A 24,783-nucleotide genomic window follows, 5' to 3' on the forward strand; every position below is an offset into this window, starting at 1 on the left:
AACACTTTTGTCGCAGTTTGAATAGGTACCTGCCTGGTTCGGCTTCTGGTCTTTTCACTCCTTCACGGGTTGCATCTGCGATCCAAGTCCAAATAATGCAGATTCAAACAAGCCAAACAATTCCCCTAACCTTTTCTGCTTCTGTCACTTTCATCGCTATTTTTGGAGACTCACTTCTGATAACGGCTAATGTGGTTGGAACCCTCTAGAAATTACAACCATCCACCGAGCAATCAATCCTCCAATCCTTTTATTCAAATTGATGATGTGTTCTTATTTAATCCATTGCTTCCAAATTCTATCCAATTAATTAATAACTCTAGTAGTGAAACGTAATGCGTTATGCATGGTACGTTATTTTTCACTGCTCGAGCCCTCAAAAAGAAAGGGTTATGCATGTTTTGCTATCTGTACCCTAAACAATAACGACAACTAATACTAACTAATACAAAATTTCTCGATTATTAAGTGCAGCTAACTCAATAATTGGCACTCTTATGTACCCATATCAATATATTAGTGTATCTGACCGTACTATTACACACGATTTCTTTTCTCTAAATTATTTGACGTGACAAGCTACTCATCAAACAATTCTGATCTGACTGCTGCATCAAGGTATTTCTTAGGAACTGGCACAACTGGTGTATTATTATCAGAGAAAAACTTAACAAGGTTTTAAATGGTGGTTGGTTTTTTCAAAGAATAATAAAATGAGCAGAGTCTGTCTTTTCACTATGGTGTTAGTCTTTAACGTTTGGTCTAACTACCAATTTCATTTTTAATATATGAAATGTCTTATTTTTATTTTAAATATTTTATTTTATTTTTTGTCAAAATTAAATTTCTTTTAGAAATACTCTTTGTATAATTTTGTGTCTATAATATGGATAATTTTGTATGTATAGATAATATTTATTTAGAATTTAATTTTTATGTATTAATAGTATAAAATATTTTATATAGTTGTGTAATCACATCTGTTTTTTAGACTATTTATATGGTCAATATAAAAAATAATTATTTTTGCTGGTATAATATTATGTGATTAAATGTATGTGCAAAACAATTTTATATTGATATTATATCAAAATTAAATTCTATTTATAATATTATTTATATAGTAAAATTAGTTATTATGTATATAAATATATGTGTAGATTAACTTATTTTTAATATATATTTTATATTTTAATTTGTATTTAATTTTAGTGATTAATTTTAGTATATAGTTAAATTATTATTTAATTAATTGAAATGTTAAAAAGCCAAAGCATAGAGACAAAAAACCATGCTGGTGTTTATGGTGTATCTTTACGGCGTATATGGATGAATAGATTGTGAAAGTATACCTAACACAGGCATGGTCCATTTATAATTATATTACACAAAAGTGCATCCGAAGAACGTGCCACTCAACTAAGCTGAAAGGTTTTAAAATTCAAGTATACCGCTACACTCAAATACTTTAATATTTAATTAATTAACTAAACTGGTAAAATGTAATGAAAGAGAAAACAGACAGCATCATTATTGTTTATTATTTATTATTATCATTATAAAATAAAAGCAGAATTGTATTATTGATAAATGTTATCCCATTAAAATTATTGTCGTGGGGTACCGTACAGCATAATTTATTCGCTTCTGTTCAATTTTCTAAAGTAAAAGGGTTACACTTACACGAGCTAGTCGGAGTCCATGATATTTAAATTTTATTGAAACTAATTAGATAGTGGATCAGCAATCACGATTCAAGTACAATATGCGATGTGAATCTTGTATGCTTTGGAATTCGATCCAGTTTTAATTTTAAATGCCGGTGTTGGTATTCGGAGCGAGGTCAGGACTTAAAGGAGTGGAGACAGAAGATCTTAATTTCATCAAATGCAAAACTAGGTCGGATAAGCAATTTACAAGACATTTCGATACTAAAATTAATATAGCGTGAGTTTGTAAAGTAAATTTTTTTGTATCTTTATCTGGTAAATTTTTTTTATTTAGTCTTTGTTCTTTGGAATTGTCATTTTTTTGCCATTAAGTGCTCATTGCAACACATTATTTGCGGTTAATTTTTTTATATATTGAAAAAATTTGGGTGTAATACTTAATCATTGGATTTTATGGTGTTTTTCGAAATTGTGGGAACAGTACAATACGCCCCCCTTGTATTGACAATACGCCCCCCTTGTATTGTATATTTTAAATTAAAATATACAATACAAGGGGGGCGTATTGTCAATACAAGGGGGGCGTATTGTACTGTTCCCACAATTTCGAAAAACACCATAAAATCCAATGATTAAGTATTACACCAAAATTATACCAATATGTAAGAAAAAAAATCATTATTTGCCGCAATTCGACAGTTATAAAATATGATAGCATATTTGTTGTGGTATTCGATCATTATTCCGGTTATAACCTTAATCACTTGGTCGGTTATGTTCTCTTTTGTTTGGAACAGTGCTTGCAACTCGAATTCTTGGACCTGAGCCTTCAGGTCGGGGGCATCCGAATTCATGAGTTAGGTCCTCTTTTAGATGAATTTCGAAGGGTTCAATAAAAAAAAAATGAACAGTTTTCTTTAATTTTAAAACGGTTATAATTCTTTCGTTCCACGAACCATCAGTTCTATTGTCTCTCTGTAACAAATGTAACATTAGTTTGAAATTAAATAACCTTTATTTTTCACTTTATCATTCATTTTCAATTTTTACCAACACTATCCTAGTCTCTCCAAAAATTATTCCACTTCGTGCGAACGAAGTCTTCTTCTTTTTCAAGCAGTTTCTTCTTTGTCTTCGTCAAGTTCATTGTCGTCGATTTTAAGGCTAGTAATTCTGATATCTCTCTGTTCTTGCATGTAATTTTTTCTTTTTGGAGCTTTCTGCTTGTGAATCTTTGTTTATTCTTCCTGTTTTGTGGATACTGTTTGATGCCTCTTGCAATTTTTCACGTATTTTCTTTTCTTTATTTACTTTTGATTAGGCTGAATATTGTTGGGACACCACTGTTTGAGTTTTTTCAAATAATTTGATGATTTTGCTTGCCCCTATTCTTGTGCTTCTTGGATTTTGTTTTTGCTTTTTTAGCCAAAATTTTGTAGTATTAGGATTTTGCTTTCTGATAGTGGTAGTGACGTAGTGGTGGTGCCCTTGTAAGTAATGGCTAGGAAAAAGATCATTGTGCCTCGTGGTCGTGGCAGTGCAAATTTGCCGAGACCCCGATCTGCCCCTATTCAGAGGATGAATAATGAGCTCGGGGTGGACATCTACGGTTGGGTGTCCGAGGAGATTCAAACCACTTCTTCTACTATCACGCAAGATGAGCTTGATAATCTGTGGGAAGCTCAAATTAGTTTTGATTCTGATATTAGCAACTTGTACATTTTCTCTGTCCTGAGATCTAAGGACCGTTTGTGCCACATAAATGAGCACACCAGTACTATTTTGGATTGGTTGTAGATGTACGAAACTTTGTTCTCCCGGATTGGGGTTCACCTGCCCTTTTCCAATTTTCAAGTGAGCATTTTAATTCACACGGGGTGTGCCCCTTCACAACTGCATCATAACACTTAGGCGATTTTTATCCGAGGTTTCGTGCTCCTGTGCTCATTCCTGGAAATCGTACCCACACTTAGGATTTTTTTCTACTTTTTTACTTTGACAGTTCTGTTTAGGTCTCAGGGTTGCGGGTTTATCTTTTTCCGAGATTTTCCAAATAGAAGAATGTTTACTTTATTTGAAGAATCCTATCATGAGTTCAAGAAAAAATTTTTTAACATTGAGGGGGATGGAAGGCACCATTCCCTTTTTCCTGACTTTGGAGGGTGCTAAGAAGTTTAATTTTTATTGGAACTACAATGTCTCTTCATCGAAAATCTGAGTTTTCCATGTGAATCCTGACAAACTCCTCAGTATCAATTTGTTAATGATGCTGTAGAGTAAACGTCCATTAATTCCGAGGGACATTCTTATAAACGAGCAAGCTGCTCGGAATGCCATCAGTAAGCATTCAACTCTTTGCGTCTCCATTTATTTCTGATTTCATTATCTCACGAGTTATCTTTGTTTTTGTCTTACAGTTGACATGGCTGGAAGACTTGCCGCTATAGCCGAGATGAAGAGGAGGTTGGCATCTCAACCTCCTATCACACTTGGTGGCAATGGGGTTTGTTGTCTGCTACCATAAGTCGTCAGCCTCAGCCTCGAGTGGTGGAAGGGAATGGGGAGGGGCAAGACCCCGAGGTGCTTGTTGTTGAGGAAAATTCCCCTGCCAACTCTCCTTCTCGAAAGCAGCCTCGAAATGTCAACCAGGATGATGCTACTATCTTTGTCCCTCCAACCTTTAAGCATGTTTTGGACCAAGGATTCCAGGCTGCCGAGTTTGTGGACAAGCACTTCATGGATGAAACTACTCGGGCAGCTCTTGCTAAGATGCTGCTGAAGGACACCCTTCCTCGAGTCAAAAGGATGCTCCTGCATTCCACGACTTACGTCCGAGATGCAGAAGTGGAGATCATGAGTCTTCGCTTAAAATTTCTTGCCAAGGACAAGATGATTGTTGAGGCCTCCAACCAAATCAAGGATCTCAATAGCTCGATTATTGCTATTCAGACCAAGCAGACTTCCCTGGAAGATGAGGTAAAAATTTTGAAGTCAGCTCAAGCTGCTTCGAATTCGAGGGAGGCGACCTTGAAGACGATGCAAGTTTCTGAGTTACTGAAGAAGATCGATGAACTTGATCTTGCTATCCAGAGGGCCAAGCAAGCGGCTATCGACGATGTTTTTGATGTCGAGACAAATATTAAGGAACAGATTAAGCTGAAGGCTCCTGACTTGGACGTCTCTGAAGTTGATGCCTTCAAAATTGTGGATGGAAAGGTTATTTCCATTTTGTAATTTATATACAATTTTTTTTACTTATTTTCTAAGTATTTTAAGATTGATACCTTGGTATTTGTGACACTTTTTGCAGTATCTTTCCCGTTTGTTTTCGGAATTTAACGTTAATTTCTCCCCGTTATGTCGGGGTCATTAAATGCTTAGCATTTTATTTTGTACTACTCATCGTATAGCCGTTTCTTTGTTAAATCATTTGTTTCAAACTTACTTTTAGTTTGATTTCGATTTTAAACGAGTAAGATGACGTTTTTCCACGCATAGCATCGAATTCATAATAAGACTTCAATTAATTCAAACATTTATATGGAAAATTGAAAAAAGAGGAGTTTTGAATAGTACAAATGGGGATTCATTAAAAACCTAGTTTCCTAGGAAAAGAGTATCCTTTAGTTTGTAAAGTGAAAGAAAATTATTTCATAAAGTGTTACCATCACCTAAGAGAAGTACTTCTTCAAATGGATTGTATTCCAGCTTTTCGGTACCTCGAGCCGTCTAAGGTTTCTAGCTTGTATGCTCTTTTTCCCAATACCTCTTTTACTCTGAAAGTTCTTTTCTAGGTCGGAGCTAGCTTACCCCGAGTTTCCGGTACTCCGGCATTGGCTTGCCTTAGAACCAAGTCCCCTTCTTGAAAGTTTTTGGGTCGGACTTTTGCGTTGTATCTTTTGGTCACTCTTTGCTTCAGAGCTTGTTCTACTAAGTTGGCCATACTTTTGACTTCGTCAATTAAGTCCAAGCTTTGGTGGGTTGCCGATGTTCCAAGAAGCATTCTCGGGCTTGGCTCTCCGAGTTCTACTGGGATTACGTCTTCTTCACCATAGGTAAGTTTGAACAAAGCTTTGTTGGTGGTGTAGTGCACTGTAGTTTGGTATGACCACAGTACTGACCACACCTCTTCAGCCCAAAAATCGAGATGTTCATCCAATCTTTTCTTCAACCCATTCAAGATTACCTTGTTTGCAGTCTCGGCTTGCCCATTCACCATAGGATGTTCCACCGAGGCAAATATGTGCTGGATTCCCAAGCTGGAAAGAAGTTTTTGAAATATTGTATCTGTGAACTGGGTCCCATTATCCATTACAATGGATTCAAAAATTGCAAACCTCGCTATGATGTCTTTTCAGACGAACTTCCGACATTAGGCAGAACTGATGCTAGACAACGGTGCAACTTCAATCCATTTGGTTAAATAGTCTATAACAACTATAAGGTACTTTACCTGCCCAGAACCTTGTGGAAAAGGTCCCAACAAGTCTAGCCCTCATTTGGTGGAGGTTGTTGTGTTGTTGACACTTATCACACTTCTTTATGAATTCCATGGCATATTTAATGAGCGTCGGCCAATAGTATCCAGTTCTGATGACTTTCTATGCCAGCAATTTTTTCCTAAATGATGTCCACAGCATCCTTCATGAACTTCCTACAGCACATACATCATTTGTTGGTCATTTAAGCATTTCAATAATGGCTGGGACACGTCCCTTTTATATAGTTGACCATTTATCATAGTGTATTTGGCTTCTTTAAGTTGTAATTCCCTCGCTTCCTTGGGATCATTAAGCAATGTTCTGTGTTCTAAATATTTACAGATTGGGTTCATCTATGTGTTGACAGTAGATGAGCACAAGGTCAGAACATCAAATTTTGTCACAGTGGACTCTGTAAGCACCTCCTATATTAGACTATAATTTCCCAAATCGGGCTTAGTGCTTGCAAGTTTGAACAACACATCAGCACGAGTATTTTGTTCTCTGGTACATGCCTGATTGAAAAAGAATTAAAGGTTTTTACCTCTTGTTGTACGTTTTTCGAGTACTATTTTAACAATGGGTCCCTTGATTGGTACTCCCCTTTAACTTGAGAGGTCACCAACTGTGAATCACTGAGCACAGCTATGTCCATTGCTTCGACATCCCGAGCTAGTGCCACCCTTGTAAGCAAAGCCTCGTACTCAACTTGATTATTTGAAATAGGAAAGTCAAATTTAATGGAAGCTTCAATCAACACATCTTCTCCTTTAGTTAAGATGAGGTCTGCTCTCCCATACTGGATATTGGAGGCTCCATCTACATAAAGCTCCCATATTGGTATATCGGGATCAGGGTGCGTCATCTCAACTAGGAAGTCGACCATAGCTTGAGCCTTAATGGCTGAGCGTAGGCACATTAAATTAGGACAACTCAATAGACCAATTCATCATCTGACCTGCAAGGTCGGGCTTTTGCAACACTTTTTTGATCGGTTGGTCGGTTTGCTCAATTATTAGATAACTTTGAAAATATTAGCGCAACCGACGTGCCAATATAAGTAATGCGAAAGCGAGTTTTTTAATTTTTGAGTACCACAGCTCAGGTCTTTGAAGGACCTTGCTAACAAAATATACTGGTCATTGATGTTTGTTTTGATCTTCTAAGACCAAGGACGAAGCCAAGGTCTCTTCAGTCACAGACAAATATAGATACAGAGGCTGGCCATGCTTGGGTTTTGCTAAAATAGGAGTTGAAAGTATGTTTTTGAAATGCTGAAAAGCAGCTTCACATTCCTCCATCCAAGAGAAGTCAACATGTTTCCTCATTAAATTAAAAAATAGTTTTGCTTTAGTGGCAGAAGCTCCCAAAAACCTTGATAGAGCAGCCAACCGACCTATCAACCTTCGAACCTCTTTGTGATTCCGAGGACTCGACATGTCTAAGATTGCCTGAAACTTTTTGGGATTCGTCTCTATGCCCTTTTGGGTAACCATGAACCCTAAGAATTTATCTCTCCAAAATCCGAAAGTGCACTTTGCTGGATTCAACCTCATCCTGTGAAGTTGGAGGCAATCAAACACTTCCTTGAGATCTTTGATCAGGTCAGAATCTTCATTGGTTTTGATAAGCATATCATCAATGTATACTTCCATGTTCCTCCCGATCTGTTGCTTAAAAACCTTCGCCATTAGCCTTTAGTATGTTGCTCCTGCATTTTTTAAACCAAAAGGCATTGCAGTATAACAGTAAATTCCTTCTAGTGTAATGAAAGCTATTCTTTCCTTGTCAGCTTTATGCATCAGGATTTGGCTATAACCACTATAAGCATCCAAGAAGCTTTGAATCCAATATCCTATGGAGGAGTCAATCATATTATCTATATTGAGTAAAGAAAAATAGTTTTTTAGGCAGGCTTTGTTTAAATCGGTGCAATTCACACACATTCACCACTTTTCATTAGACTTTTTTACCATCACCACATTCGACAACCAAGTGGGATAAGTAAATTCTCAAATAAACCCGGCATCCAGTAATCCCTGGACTTGGCTTTTGACCTCGGCTGCTCGGTCGGGTGACATCTTTCGATGTCGCTGCGCAACCGGCTTGAAAGCGGGGTCAATAGCCAATTGATGGGTGACAAACCCCAATTTGACGGTTTGTCTTGTATTGATTTTAGGGGATTCTATAACCTTTTACCCACATTTATTCAATGAAATAGCATGGTTTTGTATATTCTCCTTTAATTGTGCTTAAGAGTGAAAACATGCTTTTTCGGTCTTAAAATAGATAAATTTAATTCTTCTTGATTCCATTAGATGCCTTGATATGTTTGCTAAGTGATTTCAGATTTAGAAGGCAAATATTGGATCAAGGGAATGAAGAAAGAAGCATGAAAAGTTGGAGAACTCATGAAGAAATGAAAGAACCGGAAAGCTGTCAAGCCGACCTCTTCGCACTTAAACGACCATAACTTGAGCTACAGAGGTCCAAATGATGCGGTTCCAGTTGGGTTAGAAAGCTAACATCCGGGGCTTCGAAACGATATAAGATTTGCCATAGTTGCTTCACGTATGGTGGCGCGCACGCGCAAAGAACGCGCACGCGCCGTTGCTGCCACCTAGTTCACTTAAAGCAACATGTGGCCAGCGATTTTAGAAGCCTTGTGGGCCCAATCCAACTCATTTCTGATGCTATTTAAGCCAAGGATTGAAGGGGAATCAACATACTTTTTGATACTTTTCACACTTTAGAACTTTTAACCATTAGTTTAGTTTAGTAGTTAGAGTTAGTTTCTAGAGAGAGAAGCTCTCACTTCTCTCTAGGATTAGGATTATGATTAGGTTTAGTTCTTAGATCTAGGTTTTAATCTTTGCTTTCTTCTACTTCTACATCTCAATTTCTTGTTGTTAGATTCATCTTCTTCTACTCTTTTGTTGTAATTTCCTTTATGTTGTTCTTACATTTTGTTGTAGATCTAGTATTGTTCCTTCCATTTTCTTTCAATTCAATAAGAGGTAATTCATAATAATTGTTCTTCTTTGCTTTTCTATTATTGATCTCTTACCTTTGTAGTTAGATCTCTCTTTAATTCTTGCAATTTATGTTGTTTACTTTTGTTGCCTTTTATGTGTTTGTTGAAATGCCTCTTCTAGATATAGTATAGATTTTGTTCCTCTTGGCCTAGGTAGAGTAATTAGTGACACTTGAGTTATCTAATCCCTTTGTTGATTGGTAATTGGAAAGATTGCTAATTGGTTTGGAGTGCACTAAAGCTAGTCTTTCCTTGGGAGTTGGCTAGGACTTGTGGCTCAAGTCAATTCATCCACTTGACTTTCCTTTCTTTAGTAAGGGTTAACTAAGTGGTAGCAATGAATAATTCTCATCACAATTGAGGAGGATAACTAGGATAGAACTTCTAATTTTCATACCTTGCCAAGAGCCTTTTATAGTTGTTAGTTTATTTTCATTGCCATTTACTTTCATGCCTCTTATCAAAACCCCAAAACAACTCAAACCAATAACAAGACACTTTATTGTAATTCCTAGGGAGAACGACCCGAGGTTTGAATACTTCGGTTATTAATTTTAGGGGTTTGTTACTTGTGACAAACGATCTTTTGTATGAAAGGATTATTGTTGGTTTAGAAACTATACTTGCAACGAGAATTCATTTGTGAAATTCTAAACCGTCAAAAATCCAATCGTCAAAATGGCGCCGTTGCCGGGGAATTGCAATGGTGTTATGTTATTGGTTATTGTATATATGTGAATAGTGTGAATATGTTTGCTTTTGTTAGCTCTTACTAGTTTTAGGATTTAATTTTCTTGCTTCTTATTTGATTTTGTTTTCATTTTTCTCTTTCTATCATGAATTCTCACCTTGGCTATGAGTTTGGTTATCAACATGTTGTAGGAAATGAGGACTATAATGAAGATGTGCATCAAGAATGGGATAATCAAAGGTGGGAGGAACCATATGCATATGATCAATCCTCATGGCAACAACCTCCACCAATGCACTCTGAAGAAGAGCCATTCTATGATGCATATCAATCCAATGGCTATGGTGAATCACCTTGTGACTTTCAAGAACCACCACCATATGCCTATGATCCATACCCTCAACATCATTCTCAACCATACTCACAAGCCCCTTCTTACCAACCACCTTCATATGACCCTAATCCATATCCATCCTACCAACAACCATATGAGCCATATGAACCACACATAGAGCTACCACCACCGCAACATCAACATTTTCAAGAGCCACCCCCTCCATATTATTACCAAGATGAACCACCTCCAATATATGAAAATTTTCAACCACAAGATGAATACTACTTTCCACCACAACCTCCTATGGAAGAATACTCATATCTATTGATCCAAGAGCCACATGATCCTAATCATATAATCCAAGAGGAACAAAAGTCAAGGGATCATCTCAATGAAGCATTGGATCAATTTCAAGCAACCATGGAGTGTGTTGTGCAACAAGTGGAAAGAATGGAAAACATTGAACCACCACAACTCTACCAAGAAGAACCACCCTCCTACTATGAACCCTTCCCCCAAAATGATGAATCCTTCCACCCACCCCAATCTCTAATGGATGAAACCCTTGGTGTTCTTGTTCAAGGGCAAAAAGAGATGCAAAGGGATGTGCAAAATTTTATGGCCGCCTTAGATTCGGTAACAAATCAATTAGCCTCCCAATGCTTGAACACTCAAGGAACTCCCATGGCTACATGTGGAGAATCGAATGAAGAACATAGCATGAAGGAGAGATTGGAAACTCCGGTGGGAAATGAAGGAAGTTGCTTTGTATTAGAACAATTAGAGGAAGCTTTAATTGTTGAAGACAAGGAAGAAGTGGTAGAAGACTTAGGAGATGTGGAGCCTCCATGGGAACATAGAGTTGAAGAAAACCCCTCCAAGATGATTGAAATTGATGCTAGGGAGGAAAGTGCACACCTTCCAAGGCATATTCCATATGAAGACTTGGATGGGATAGAGCAAGAATTGAAGTCCCATGGCAATGAAGAGCAAGCACCAAGTCCTAGTGGTGGAGAATCCTTTGAACTTGAAGAACCTTCTCCCGGTGCATATGAAAATGTTGTGGAGGTAAACTTCTTTCACCCTCCCAATTATAGTTTGATTAAGGAAAAAGGCTTAGATAGTATTAATGAACAAAGGATTGAGATTAAGAGATCTTGTGAAGAGGTGGAAGTTCTTAGAAATAGAAGGATGGGAGTGGAATACGCTTTGTCAAGATCGTTGGAAGCATCTTTGCCTAGGTTGTCATCTACTCCTTCACTTGAGTGGGTAAAATTCATTTCTATTAGCTTTATTGTCCCACTTGAGTATGGCTTGCTTGAAACGGATGGTCAACTTAGGATGCTTTGTGGGATGAAGCGTAAGCGAAAGATGTTTCGTGGTTGGCGTTGCAAATCAAGGCTCATTATGGTTGATGCATCAAACATGAGATATAAAGGATGGAATAGTGCTCAAATAGATGGGTCTAGAAGGATTGTTGGGCACTTTATAGAGAATTCACCTTACTCACCACCCGGATGGAATAATGACGATCAATCTAAGGACGGGTGTCAAAACAAAGTGTGGGATCCCGGATCGCACAATGAAAATCAACTTTGGGAGCCCCAAGCTTGTGAAGAACTCCATCAACACTTGGCTCAATCCATAAGAAATCTTGGGGCACAATGGAGAACCAAGCATTGGTGGGAGTTCCAAGATGAATACAAGCACAAGCCACCTTGATAAGAAGCTCCCCATAAGTCCAACTTAAGGACAATAAATAAAAGTGCTAGGTGGGAGACACCCCACCATGGTAAACTCTTTCCATACTCTTTTAGTTTGTTAATAAGTGAATTGAGTTGCCATTATAGGTAGATTCTCATTTTCATTTTTATCTTTTATTGGTAGAATTAGTTTAATTTCTTGTTTTATTGTTTTATTGAGTTTAGTTAGTAGTATAGTATGTTGAATAAGGTTCTAGGGTGTTTTGGTAATAGCTTGGAGGTTTGGAATGCTTGGATTGGTGCAAAAACATAGCAAAAATTTTTGAAAAAGAACACCATCCACGCGTTCGCGCACATGACGCGTACGCGCACCTGAGCATTTTTCGACCATCCACGCGGACGCGCACTGTACGCGTACGCGTGGATGCAAAATTTCACCTCCAGCAAAAAACCCGAGAGTTAGGCCTGCACTGTGCGAACATTGGGCCTAAGGCACAAATCTATGCACGCGTGCGCGCACCTGGCGCGTACGCGCAAATGATCTTAAATTCGTAATGCGCGCGCACGCACACTGTGCGCGTGCGCGTCGATTGCACAATCTGTACCCCCGGTACTTTTGCCCGAGAGTTGTGCCAGACTTAGGCCGACACTATGCCTCCGGCCTAACTCGACGCACGCGTGCGCGCACCTGGCGCGTATGCGTCCTTCGACCAATATACCCATCGACGCGTAAACGTGCATGACGCGCACGCGTCGGTAAAAAAAAAAAAGAGTTTTTTTTCTCATCTTCCATTTTCTTTTGTCCACTGCATTCGCATACTTCTACTCTTTCCATTTTCATTTTGTTTTTATAGCATGTTTTCAATTTTTTTCTAAGTGCCATTTCAATAATGGTGTTGGATTCTTACACTCAATTGTTGAGAAATTCTTGCATTATTTTGGTGCTTCTTGACTTGTTTGATATTGTTGGGTGATGAAACTTTTAAATCAATGCTTCATCTTGTATGACTCTTATGTCTTTGAGCATTGATATGACATCATATTGTCTTTCATGACCCACTTCTTCTTATGTGAACTTGATGTGCCATATGCTCTTCATGCTTCGATTTTGCTCTTGCATCAAGTATTAGTTAATATGCCATTAGCTTATATTGTTTTCTCACTTACATGCGTAGCTAACATGTAGTGAGAACCTTACTCTTCTTTGGCGTTAGCCCCCGCCTATGTTCCATTCGCTTCGATATCTTTGTTATAGGCTTAACTTTCTTTCTTTTTTCTTTCCTTTTTGGTTGGCCACCAAGGAGGGAGAAAGGAAAAGCTTTTAAATGGGGCAACAAACAAGTCCTCCGCACAACCTTATGCAGAAGCTCATCAATTGCAACAACCCGTCCACCCTGCTCTTCTTTGTATGCACCGAGGACGGTGCAAACTTTTAAGTGTGGGGAGGTCGTCCGACCGATTGGCGATTTTGGGTGACAAATTTCTAATCCCAACACTTTTGCATTTTATTCTAGGATTTTAGGATTTTTACTTGCATTTTCTTATTTTTGCATATGTATACACAATAAGCTTAGTCAAAATAATGAATTTTTCAAGATTTCTATCTATAGGGCACCTTAATTGATTTGAGTAAAAACTTTTCATAGAACTTGCCTGAAATATATATATATATATTTTGGAACATGATTTTTGAGCTAAGAACACAAGCAAGTGAGATTTGAGCTTAATGGTGTGGTTACATCTTATAACCACTTATTTTCCTTCTTGTGTGCATTATTCTCTTTCTATGATTGTAATCTTTGATTTGTTTGATTCTTTATGTCCATTATTTTGTGTATTCATGCATTTATATGATTGAGGCCATCATTTCATTGAGCTTACTTACCCAAATAGCCTTACCTTTTATCTTTCTTTGTTAGCCAATTTGAGCCTACGATTAATCCACTTGTTCTTATTATAGCACATTACGAGCCTTAAAGCGAAAAACAATAAATGTCCTTATGTGGATCTTTGATTAGCTTAGGCTAGTGTGTGTGAGCACCATTCAAGTGTGGGAACCTTGGGACATTGGGGGAATAAAAGGGTAGTTTTGTATTATTATTGGAAATATTGGGAATCGGGTATATGCTCATGTATTGATCAAATGTAAAACCTTATGCATTGATGCTCTTGTATATAGAAAGAAAAAAAATGAGAAAAACAAAAGAAAAAGAAAAGAAAAATAATATGGAAAAGGAAAAGAAAAAAAAAATATAAAAAAGAAAGAAAAAGAAGAAAAAGAAAGAAATAAAAAGGGGACAAAATGCCCCAAAGCAACGTGAAGCTCAATAAAGATCGATGCATAAGTGTTGTGAAATGAAAAGGAAATGCATGAGTATGTGAAAAAGTGAGGAATGGGTAGTTATATTAGAACTTAATTGTATAGGATGTCATAGGTTAGGTGGGAAGTTTAAGCTTATCAAAGATTCAAATTTCAAGCTCACTTGACCAAATATGCACCCTACCTTGACCCTAACCCCATTACAACCTATGAAAAGACCTCATGATAAATGTATGCATGCATGAAATATATGTCGATTGTTAGAAGAAAAACAAATCTTAGAAAGTATGATTAGGAGAGAATTGAGAGAATCAACCCTAAACACTAGAGCGAATAGAGTGCAAGCACTACCGGTGAGGGTTCGATGCTCAATTACATGCTTCCACCTACAATCATCACTTTTCATGCAAGTTTGTAAAAATATTTAATAACTCAAGTCGATTGTGGATTAGACTTGCTAGTCCTTAGCCCTTGTGCATATATGCTTCTTGGGAATTGATTTATTTTGACCAAGCAATTGCATTCATGTAGATAGTTGCATATAGGTAGATTGCATTTAGTTAGTTTTCATTGAATAAATGTTGATGCCCTTTGCTTTCTCTTGGCTTAAGCATGAGGACATGCTTGGTTTAAGTGTGGGGAGGTTGACAAACCCCAATTTGACGGTTTGTCTTGTATTGATTTTAGGGGATTCTATAACCTTTTACTCACATTTATTCAATGAAATAGCATGGTTTTGTATATTCTCCTTTAATTGTGCTTAAGAGTGAAAACATGATTTTTCGGTCTTAAAATAGATAAATTTAATTCTTCTTGATTCCATTAGATGCCTTGATATGTTTGCTAAGTGATTTCAGATTTAGAAGGCAAATATTGGATCAAGGGAATGAAGAAAGAAGCATGAAAAGTTGGAGAACTCATGAAGAAATGAAAGAACCGGAAAGCTGTCAAGCCGACCTCTTCGCACTTAAACGACCATAACTTGAGCTACAGAGGTCCAAATGATGCGATTCCAGTTGGGTTAGAAAGCTAACATCTGGGGCTTCGAAACGATATAAGATTTGCCATATTTGCTTCACGTATGGTGGCGCGCACGCGCAAAGTACGCGCACGCGCCGTTGCTGCCACCTAGTTCACTTAAAGCAACATGTGGCTAGCGATTTTAGAAGCCTTGTGGGCCCAATCCAACTCATTTCTGGTGTTTTTTAAGCCAAGGATTGAAGGGGAATCAACATACTTTTTGATACTTTTCACACTTTAGAACTTTTAACCATTAGTTTAGTTTAGTAGTTAGAGTTAGTTTCTAGAGAGAGAAGCTCTCACTTCTCTCTAGGATTAGGATTAGGATTAGGTTTAGTTCTTAGATCTAGGTTTTAATCTTTGCTTTCTTCTACTTCTACATCTCAATTTCTTGTTGTTAGATTCATCTTCTTCTACTCTTTTGTTGTAATTTCCTTTATGTTGTTCTTACATTTTGTTGTAGATCTAGTATTGTTCCTTCCATTTTCTTTCAATTCAATAAGAGGTAATTCATAATAATTGTTCTTCTTTGCTTTTCTATTATTGATCTCTTACCTTTGTAGTTAGATCTCTCTTTAATTCTTGCAATTTATGTTGTTTACTTTTGTTGCCTTTTATGTGTTTGTTGAAATGCCTCTTCTAGATATAGTATAGATTTTGTTCCTCTTGGCCTAGGTAGAGTAATTAGTGACACTTGAGTTATCTAATCCCTTTGTTGATTGGTAATTGGAAAGATTGCTAATTGGTTTGGAGTGCACTAAAGCTAGTCTTTCCTTGGGAGTTGGCTAGGACTTGTGGCTCAAGTCAATTCATCCACTTGACTTTCCTTTCTTTAGTAAGGGTTAACTAAGTGGTAGCAATGAACAATTCTCATCACAATTGAGGAGGATAACTAGGATAGAACTTCTAATTTTCATACCTTGCCAAGAGCCTTTTATAGTTGTTAGTTTATTTTCATTGCCATTTACTTTCATGCCTCTTATCAAAACCCCAAAACAACTCAAACCAATAACAAGACACTTTATTGTAATTCCTAGGGAGAACGACCCGAGGTTTGAATACTTCGGTTATTAATTTTAGGGGTTTGTTACTTGTGACAAACGATCTTTTGTATGAAAGGATTATTGTTGGTTTAGAAACTATACTTGCAACGAGAATTCATTTGTGAAATTCTAAACCGTCAAAAATCCATTCGTCAATGGGACATGAATGCAGAGTCTATTTGGGGCATATCAGTAGGTTCCCAAGCAAATAAGTCTACATTACCTCTCAAGAAACTCTAGAGTTCCGATTTCAGGGGGTAAGGTAGCTCTTTAGTAATCATAGTATATTTTTCTGGCTTGTCCTTAATTTGAAAATTTCTAAGCTCTCTGTTGGGCTCTGGCCTCAGGTTCTCTTGAATACAGGTATCCAGGTCAACAAGGAAGACTCCAATAGACTCTTTAGCTTTATCTCGGAGTGTGAGACTGGCTTTGTTACACTTGACTGCGAACACCCGATCTCCTCGAATCGTTGCAACACGATTTTTTTCGGTTAGGAACTTCATGATCAATAACTTGGTTGAGATGAACGCATACAAATCGTTGCGGGTATTCCTCCCCAAAATGACATTGTATGTTGTAGAATCTTGGAGGACAACAAACTCGGCTTGTACTGCCCTTATGTTCGTCCCTTCCTCTAAAGTAAAAAGGAGATCCATGGCTCTATCTGGTGTGATGTAATGATCTCCCAGGCCAATAATCCCTAGGAGATGGGGTTTTAGGTGCTGATCCTTTAACCCTAGGGCATCAAATACATTCCTAAAAAGAAGGTTTGAGTCTGTACCGATATCAACAAGGATCATATTTACAATGCCATTACCCAACCTGGCTGTGATAACGAGGGGCTCGTCCTCATCCGATGTGGCGACCTGGAAGTTTTCCGATGTGAACTAGACTGGTGGAACACTTGTTACTTTGATAACTTCCGAGGTTGCGGCTTTAACGTCTCTTCTTACAGCGTTGTTGGACCTTGGCAACCTATTCCTTCCAACCACCACGTTGACTATGACCTGAGCTGTGTCCTCCATGCTCTCTGGAGGTCTAGAGCTCCTTGAATTTTTGGTTTCTTGATCTTCATCCTCATTACACCGTCTTGGCTGTCGTATGTGCTGGACGAATTCAGGAAGCTTTCTATCTTGGATTGTCTGCTCCAAGGCATCTGTCAAATTAATACAATCTTTAGTCTTGTGACTATGGGACTTATGGTAGTCGCAGTATTGGGATTATTTAACGAGGCTCTCGGTTAGATATGCCTTGCTTTCGGTAAAATACCTCGATGAGAAACTTGCTGATAAACCTCAGAAAGTGAGGCCACTAATGGAGTGTAGGAAGTGAACTTCCCGACTCGAAGAACTGAAGGTTTTGAAGTTTGCCCCGAGCTACCTCCCATCTAAGGAGACGGTGTTAGGTTCTTTCTTTTGGTAGAAACTACCTTTGACTCATCCTCGTCTCGCATGTACTCGAAAGCGATTTGATGGATTTCCTCCATGAATTTCACATTCTTGGAGGTTAGGTGTCTACGAAAATCTGCTTCCAATAATCTAGCAATTAGGCACAAGCACACAACCTCAGGGGTTCGCGTGTTTTCCTCTAAAATTCCTTTGTTGAACTAATCCAAGTAGTCTCGAATGCTTTCACCCATCCTTTGTTCTACTCCCAACGAAGAAATGGGGTGTTTTGCTTGAGTTCTCCTGGTAGTAAAGTGAGCTAAAACTTGAACTTGATATCAACAAAAGAGGATATTGACCCCGTGGGAAGGGTGCTAAACTATACCATGGCAGGTCCTGACAATGTTATCGAGAGAGCCTTACACTGAATTGCGTCTTCAACCCCTTCCAAATTCATCCTAGCCTCGAAGACATCAATATGCTCTTGAAAATTCATCTTTCTATCATACTTCAAGTCCGTTGGCTTGTCGAAATGATTTGGCAATCAAACTTGGAGTACGTGGGAGGAAAACGGGGTCTAACCCATGATAACGTGTTTTCGGAATTTCTTATACCTTTTAGGAGTTGGACTCCTTTGCGAAGTTCTCCTTCTTTTAGATTGGGTGGATCGGGACTCCTCCCTTGCCCGAGAATCACCGTGTCGTCGGGGTGACTTTCTCTCGTCTTTACGACATGGAGCAGAAGGTGAAACTTGTTGATGCTCCCTCCTGTGTTCATGGTTTCCAGCATGAGGTTCCTCCCATTCCTTAGCTGGGCGACTTTGAGAACAGGACTGCCTTAATAACGACCGTTCAGCCAATTGCTGTTAAAGTTCCAGCTGGTATCGTTCCAACTATTGTACCCTATGCTACATTTTTGTATGGCATGGTGATAGTCATCTCCAATGCCAGCAAAATGACGAGTTTCTCGCTTAATGGGTTCACGATTTTTGTAGCCAGGAGGGCCTTTCTCTCGACTCGGTGTGACGTCTGTCTTGTGTCCATCTTCTAGTTGTTGGCTCTTCTACAGAGTTTCCAAATTAACAGTAGATTGAATTCGTTGTTCGGCCATGATTCTTATAGAGCGGGATCCCTACAAACGGCGCCAAATGTTCGTGCTCGGAGCCAGGTCATGACCTAAAGCAGTAGAGACAGGAGATTCCAACTTCGTTAAGTGCAGAATCAGGCCGGGTAGGCAACCTACAAGATACTCTGATGTTAAAATCAGTAGAACGTGAGCTTGTAAAGTGAGTTTTTCGTGTCTTTACCTAGTGGTTGGCTCTCTCTTTTAGTCTTTACCCTTTGGGGCTTCCGTTTTTCTGCCATTAAGTGCTCATCATGACGCATTATTTGTCGGGATCCGGCGGATATGGAATATGGTGGCCTATCCATTGTGGTATTTGGCCGTTATCCCGTAAGGTCCGTGACGACCTTAATTACTTGGTCGGTTATGTTCTTTTTTGTCCGGAATAGCCAGATTAGGCAACATGTGTTCTGTGTAGATGTAGATGAACTGGTATTTCAAGTTCACACTGCCAAACGGTGTTTATGAATCAGATCTAATCTGTATATCGGTATTGTTTATCTGAATTCAATTTGAAAATTACGGATACAGATCCGATTTGCAATGATATCGGAGGAGATCCTATCCACACACTAATAGAATTGAATTGCGAATTTTATATATGTATTCGTATATATGCGGATCCACAAAAATTAATAAATAAATAAATATTTTTTTATGCTTCATTTCAACTAATAATTATCATATATGTTGTATTATTTTATTTTTATTATTTAAGAAAAGTATGTTTGATATTATTTTTAGAGTAAACATATTTAAAAGAGTATAAAAAATAGATTTTATTGATACTTTTTAATAAAACTAAGTTTTTAAAAATATTTTTGTATTTTTGCGATATCCAATATATCGGATCGGAGCTTAAAAATGGTGGATATTGGATCCGATCCGATCCGATTATTTTAGTGCGAATTGGATTAAGAATTTGGGCATATCCGATCTGATCTGCAGTTGTCCCTAACTACTTTTGCCCCCAAAATCTAATTTGTGTTTGCACCCTTATTATTATTATCGATTAACTACTTTTGCCCCCAAAATCTATTTTGTGTTTGCACCCTTATTATTACCGATTATGGGCAACGGGTTAATATTAGAAGCAACTATTGCTTTTGTCATAGAAATATAAATCTTTTGAAATTGCATTGGCTTTGTCTTGATATTATAGTAGAAAAAATTTATAAAATTAAATTATTTTTATAAAAATGTTACAGGAGACAAAAGTCTTCATCAACTAAAAAGTCCAGTGTTTCTGTAAATAAAAAAATTAAATAATAAGATTTTTAGTTATTATTTTCATGTGAAAGAATTTAATTTTTTATTAATAACTAATTTTAACATTCATTATCTAAAAATAGAAAGAATTTAATGTGTATATTTTTATATTTGATTAGGTGTATGTTAAATCTGTTACACAAATAAAATAATCAATTTTTATGCTTATTATTTAAAAATAATATTTTTTTGCCTCTATATATATAAAAATATAATTAGATATTAGTATAAAAAAATTATATTGATAGTTATAAAATTAACTCAAAATCACTTCTTTTTGAAATAATTAGATCTTGATTCAAATCATTAATTACAACATTAATGTTCTCTTCAAATTATATATAATAAATATCTGAAAAAAGAGAAGTGAAAATATACATTAGAAAAATAAGCTGCAAATATTTAAAATTAAATAAAAAATATGCATATAATAATAATATATTTTATATGAATAATATTATAAAATTATTTTTTAATTATATTTAATGATAAATTTAATATATTTTTTTGTAATTTTATTAATTTATTTAAATTATATTATTTTATTAATTTTTTTTTGTAGAACATAAAGATAAAGCGATAAAGAATAAGAGAGAAAAGAGAGAGAAAGATAAAAGAGAAGAATTTTATTAATTTTGGAAAAAAATATTATATTTTAATTATAGTAAAATAATATCTCATGACATATTTTGATTTATCAAATTAGTAATATAAAATATAAATTATAAGTTATATAGAATGGGAAAGATAAAGAAAAATAGAGAAGGAAAAGAGATATTAGACTAAACCACCAAAAATACCCGTAAAAGATTGATTTGCTCATAAAAATAACCATAGAAAATCGTAATAAGTCATATGCCCACAATTAATGAGTTTCGTTTGTTAAATGTGACCAAACGTTGGAAGAGTTCTGTTAGGCTATGTAACGTGTCTATAGCCATTCCAACGTGGCAAAAATATTTTCTTAAGTGGATTAATTTTTTTGTAAAAATTGTATTTATTTAGTTAATTAAAAGAAAATGACTTACTCCTTCAAAGTGAAAATAAAGAAAAAATAGGAAGTGTTACTCCTTTTTGAGTGTGAAACTTAATCATTTTCTAATAGAGTAATTTTTGATCTTCTTCTCTAACGTAACCCATTGTTCTCTTATTCTATTCTTGCGATAACATTGGAGAGGGAGGTTGTTGCTTTCCCAAAAGAATGTGTTTAAATGCGATTGCTTTCCTAAAAGAATGTATTTAAATGCAATTTCTGTCACATTTGAAGGCTTTGAAGAGATAATACTTTTATAAATAAAGTGATTCAATGACTAAAACCTTTAAATTATAAGAATTTTTTGTTTAATGTGCAAAAATTAGGTCAATTGTATTTATTTAAGATAAGGTTTGGTTTTGCAATAACGTACATTATATCTTCGTCCCTTTATTTAAGTTGTATAATTTTTATAGTGTAATTGTTGTTCTTGAAATCAAAGTAATGGTGAAGTTAGGCGATAGATGGTTAGAGTTTGGGGTAATTTGGAGTTGGTGAGATTGTCACTAATGGTAAAATTTTTTATTATTTTACAGAGATGGCTACAATAAATATCACTCTAGAGATATATCAACGAAAAAAATTTGAGAGTATTAAGGATGAAAGAACGGTGGAGTAGCTCCTGAAAAGTTGTTACCTTCGCTTATATTAGATCCTCTCAATTTTGTTCTCATTTAAGAAAAATGTGATCTCTCACCATTAATTTTATAAGTGAGATTAAGAGAAAACATGAAAGAGAAATCATTGAAATATTAGAAATCATACTTTATTCTCTTAATTTAAAAAAATGAGAGAATTCATTTTTGTTACTTCTCTCCTTGACATTTCTCAAATTCTTTCAACTATATTACTGTGGAGTAGCTTGGAACGACAGATGGTTGTGCTCGGATATAGTTTCACTCTACGAAGATTGGATTCCAACGAAGAACAAGGAATTAAGGTTCGTATTATCCCTAAATGGTATTAAATATACGTGGACTTAGCAACACGTGCCATCATAAAAGAAAACTGCCCACATAAAAGGCTATCTTATGTTTGGTTATTTTTATACACAGGATTAAATTTTTGTAGGTATTTCATGAATTACGATCTTCTATAGTTACGGTTAGCGAATCAATCTTTTATGGTTACTCTTGGTGGTTTAGTCTAGATAAGAGGATGGAGGAATAAAATTTATTAATTTTGAAGAAAAATATTTCATCTCAATTTTAATGAGAGAGTGTCATATAATACATTTTGATTGTTAAATTAATAATATAATAATATAGCTATATTTTAATTTTAATTTTAATTATAATTAAAGAATATTATGTTACACATTTTAATTGTAAAATTTGTAATTAATCATTAATAATGATATATAAGAGAGATAGAATGAGTGAAAGGATAAAAGATAAAAACTTTTTAATTTTAGAAAAATTAATTAATTTGAATTATAACAAGAGAGTAATATATAGTATATTTTAATTATAAAATGAGTATTATATAATAGATTAAATTAGACTCTCTCTTTATAGATTGATTAGACTGCTACACTTTCTCATAAAATAAAAAAATTGTTTAAAGAGGTAGCCTGTCTCATTCATATCAACATGCATTGCATTTTTAATTTTAGTTAGGAAAGTAAAAGAGGGATGAAAAAGAACCAAGAAGCATAGATTGTAAGTGTGTAAACACCATAATTGAAGGAGAAAAGTGAAATGCTCGTGCATGGGAACATAATCAAGAAGATTAATCATTTCATGGCCTGCAGTAGTTCTATAAATAAAAAGTTAGTGGAATCTGGCTGATGAAGATTGTTGTGGACCCTCCAGATCAGGGTTATTTGCGCATTCTATCATGTCTCATTCCATTGCAAGATTGAAGGAAATCTCCCTGAAATTAAATACTATGATAATTACCATAAAGGCATTGTGTGGTTGCAAGCTAAGGCCTCATCTGAATGCGTTAATATATAACTTGCAAGCAAAATTCATTCAACATACAATTTGCGTGTTAAAGTTCATTTTTATTTATGATGGCGAATTGGAATAAAAATGTAATCAATCATAGGCCTGAATATCATCGGATCCACATCACTTCCTTTTCACATGCGATGAAAACATTTTGAACCTGTAAAGCTAGACCATTCACAATTTCACACTCAATTAGTCATCTCAACTCATCATCATCATTATTCGTACGCTGGTTGGTGTTATTATCTCACCCCAATTTTCTTTTTCATTTCTTATATAAGTTATAATACTTCTCAATTTTGAGATTCCTTAACTAATATAAATTAAAAAAAATTAGTAAACTCAGTGTAACAGAAAAAGTAGTAATAAAAAGTAAAAACGTCACTTTAATTACTCTTAAACCTTTAGTTACCACAAAATACTAAAAAGTAAAAGCCACCCATACTAAAAGATCAAAATTACAGGAAGACCGGAATTTACATAGAGAAGGATTCACATATTTTCCTTTTGCTTTTTTTTTTTTTTCACACACTACACATTTTGACTCACACAGTAAAACCTATCCTTTTTTTTCAAAGTAATCAAAACGGTTGAAATCGTAGTCCGGAAATCACGGTCCTCCCTTGTTTGCGTAGGTATTGACGAGAGCCAAAGCGTTGCTCGTGAACTTCTTCACCTTCGTGACGCGGTCGCACACGTCCGCCTTAACCGGACACTCCGCCACATCCTGGAATCCGTCCGTACAAGTCTCTTCGTCGGTGAGTGCGGCGCTCATCCACGTCTGTACGTTGCTCATCTGGAACAGGAACGAGCCGGCGCCGGTTCCAGCGGCTCCAATTTGCCGCATTTGCTTCAGCGAACCGCGAATTTCGTCGACGGCGTCACCGAGATTAGTGAAACAGTCGTGAAGCGCGGAGGTTGCGCGCGAATCGGCGGTGTAGTCGGCGTCGCGAGTGAGGTTGGAGACGTAGGAGGCAGTGCGGTGGACCTTGGAGAGTGTGACGGCGATAGCGACGCGAGCGAGCTGGCCGGGATCCTGCTGGACCGCATTGGCGTAGCGAGAGAGGGAGGAGTAGCAGACGTCCGGGTAAAGCGTGTTGTTGCAGCTCGTTCGGATGAAGGTTGTATCGCCGTCGTCAGCTGCGGGAGATTCGGCATCGTAAACGGCGGTGACTGTCCGGTGGAGGTTCGAGAATGTGGCTAGCAAGCAGAGAAGGGAGAGGAAGAGGAGACAGTGAGGCCGTTGAGTTCTCATGGTTGGTTTGTGTTTTCTCTTTTTCCTTTTTCTGTTTCGTTCTGTTAAGAGTTTGTTTTTGTGTGGGGAGAGCGAGTGAGAGGCGGGGTTTTGTAGGCATTAGTTATGGCTGGAATTACCTCATGCCCAATTTATTTGGTTTTAATAACGAGAATGCCATCACCCTCTCTCTTTTTTATTTATTTAAATAAAAAATACTTTTATAAGCTGTAAGAGACTTTTTAATTTTATATTTAGCAAATTGCTTAACGAAAATTGACCTCTATATTTTGTTTTATTTTTCAAAATATTTTTATTGTTTAAAGAATAAATTCACAAAAATATTTATTAGTTTTAAATTATTAACTTTAAAAATAAAATATCTTAATTTTTAATTATAATTATAAAAATTATATCAAAATGTCTAAATTATTTTTTGAAAAAACATATTTATAATTAAATATTTTTGTTGCATTAAAAATACTT

The 24,783-nt window shown here is 36.3% G+C and overlaps 2 protein-coding genes across 2 annotated transcripts; both read right to left on the reverse strand.

Annotated features, from left to right (window-relative positions):
* Nucleotides 1–5,460: 5,460 nt before the first annotated feature.
* LOC130965994 (uncharacterized) lies at nucleotides 5,461–5,982 on the reverse strand. The gene has a single exon (XM_057890740.1). The coding sequence runs from the start codon at nucleotides 5,980–5,982 to the stop codon at nucleotides 5,461–5,463; it is 522 nt and encodes a 173-aa protein (XP_057746723.1).
* A 17,447-nt stretch (nucleotides 5,983–23,429) lies between these two features.
* Nucleotides 23,430–24,365, reverse strand: LOC130969635 (pectinesterase inhibitor 7-like). Its single transcript, XM_057895460.1, has one exon. The coding sequence runs from the start codon at nucleotides 24,316–24,318 to the stop codon at nucleotides 23,674–23,676; it is 645 nt and encodes a 214-aa protein (XP_057751443.1). The 5' UTR covers nucleotides 24,319–24,365; the 3' UTR covers nucleotides 23,430–23,673.
* Between the last annotated feature and the right edge of the window lie 418 nt (nucleotides 24,366–24,783).

Source organism: Arachis stenosperma, chromosome 3, assembly GCF_014773155.1.
Source record: "Arachis stenosperma cultivar V10309 chromosome 3, arast.V10309.gnm1.PFL2, whole genome shotgun sequence".
Taxonomy (NCBI): Eukaryota; Viridiplantae; Streptophyta; class Magnoliopsida; order Fabales; family Fabaceae; genus Arachis; species Arachis stenosperma.

What these genes read in the sequence shown, in the direction of transcription:
- LOC130969635 (XM_057895460.1), bottom strand. Translation starts at nt 24,318, where the DNA reads ATGAGAACTCAACGGCCTCACTGTCTCCTCTTCCTCTCCCTTCTCTGC.
- LOC130965994 (XM_057890740.1), bottom strand. Translation starts at nt 5,982, where the DNA reads ATGGATAATGGGACCCAGTTCACAGATACAATATTTCAAAAACTTCTT.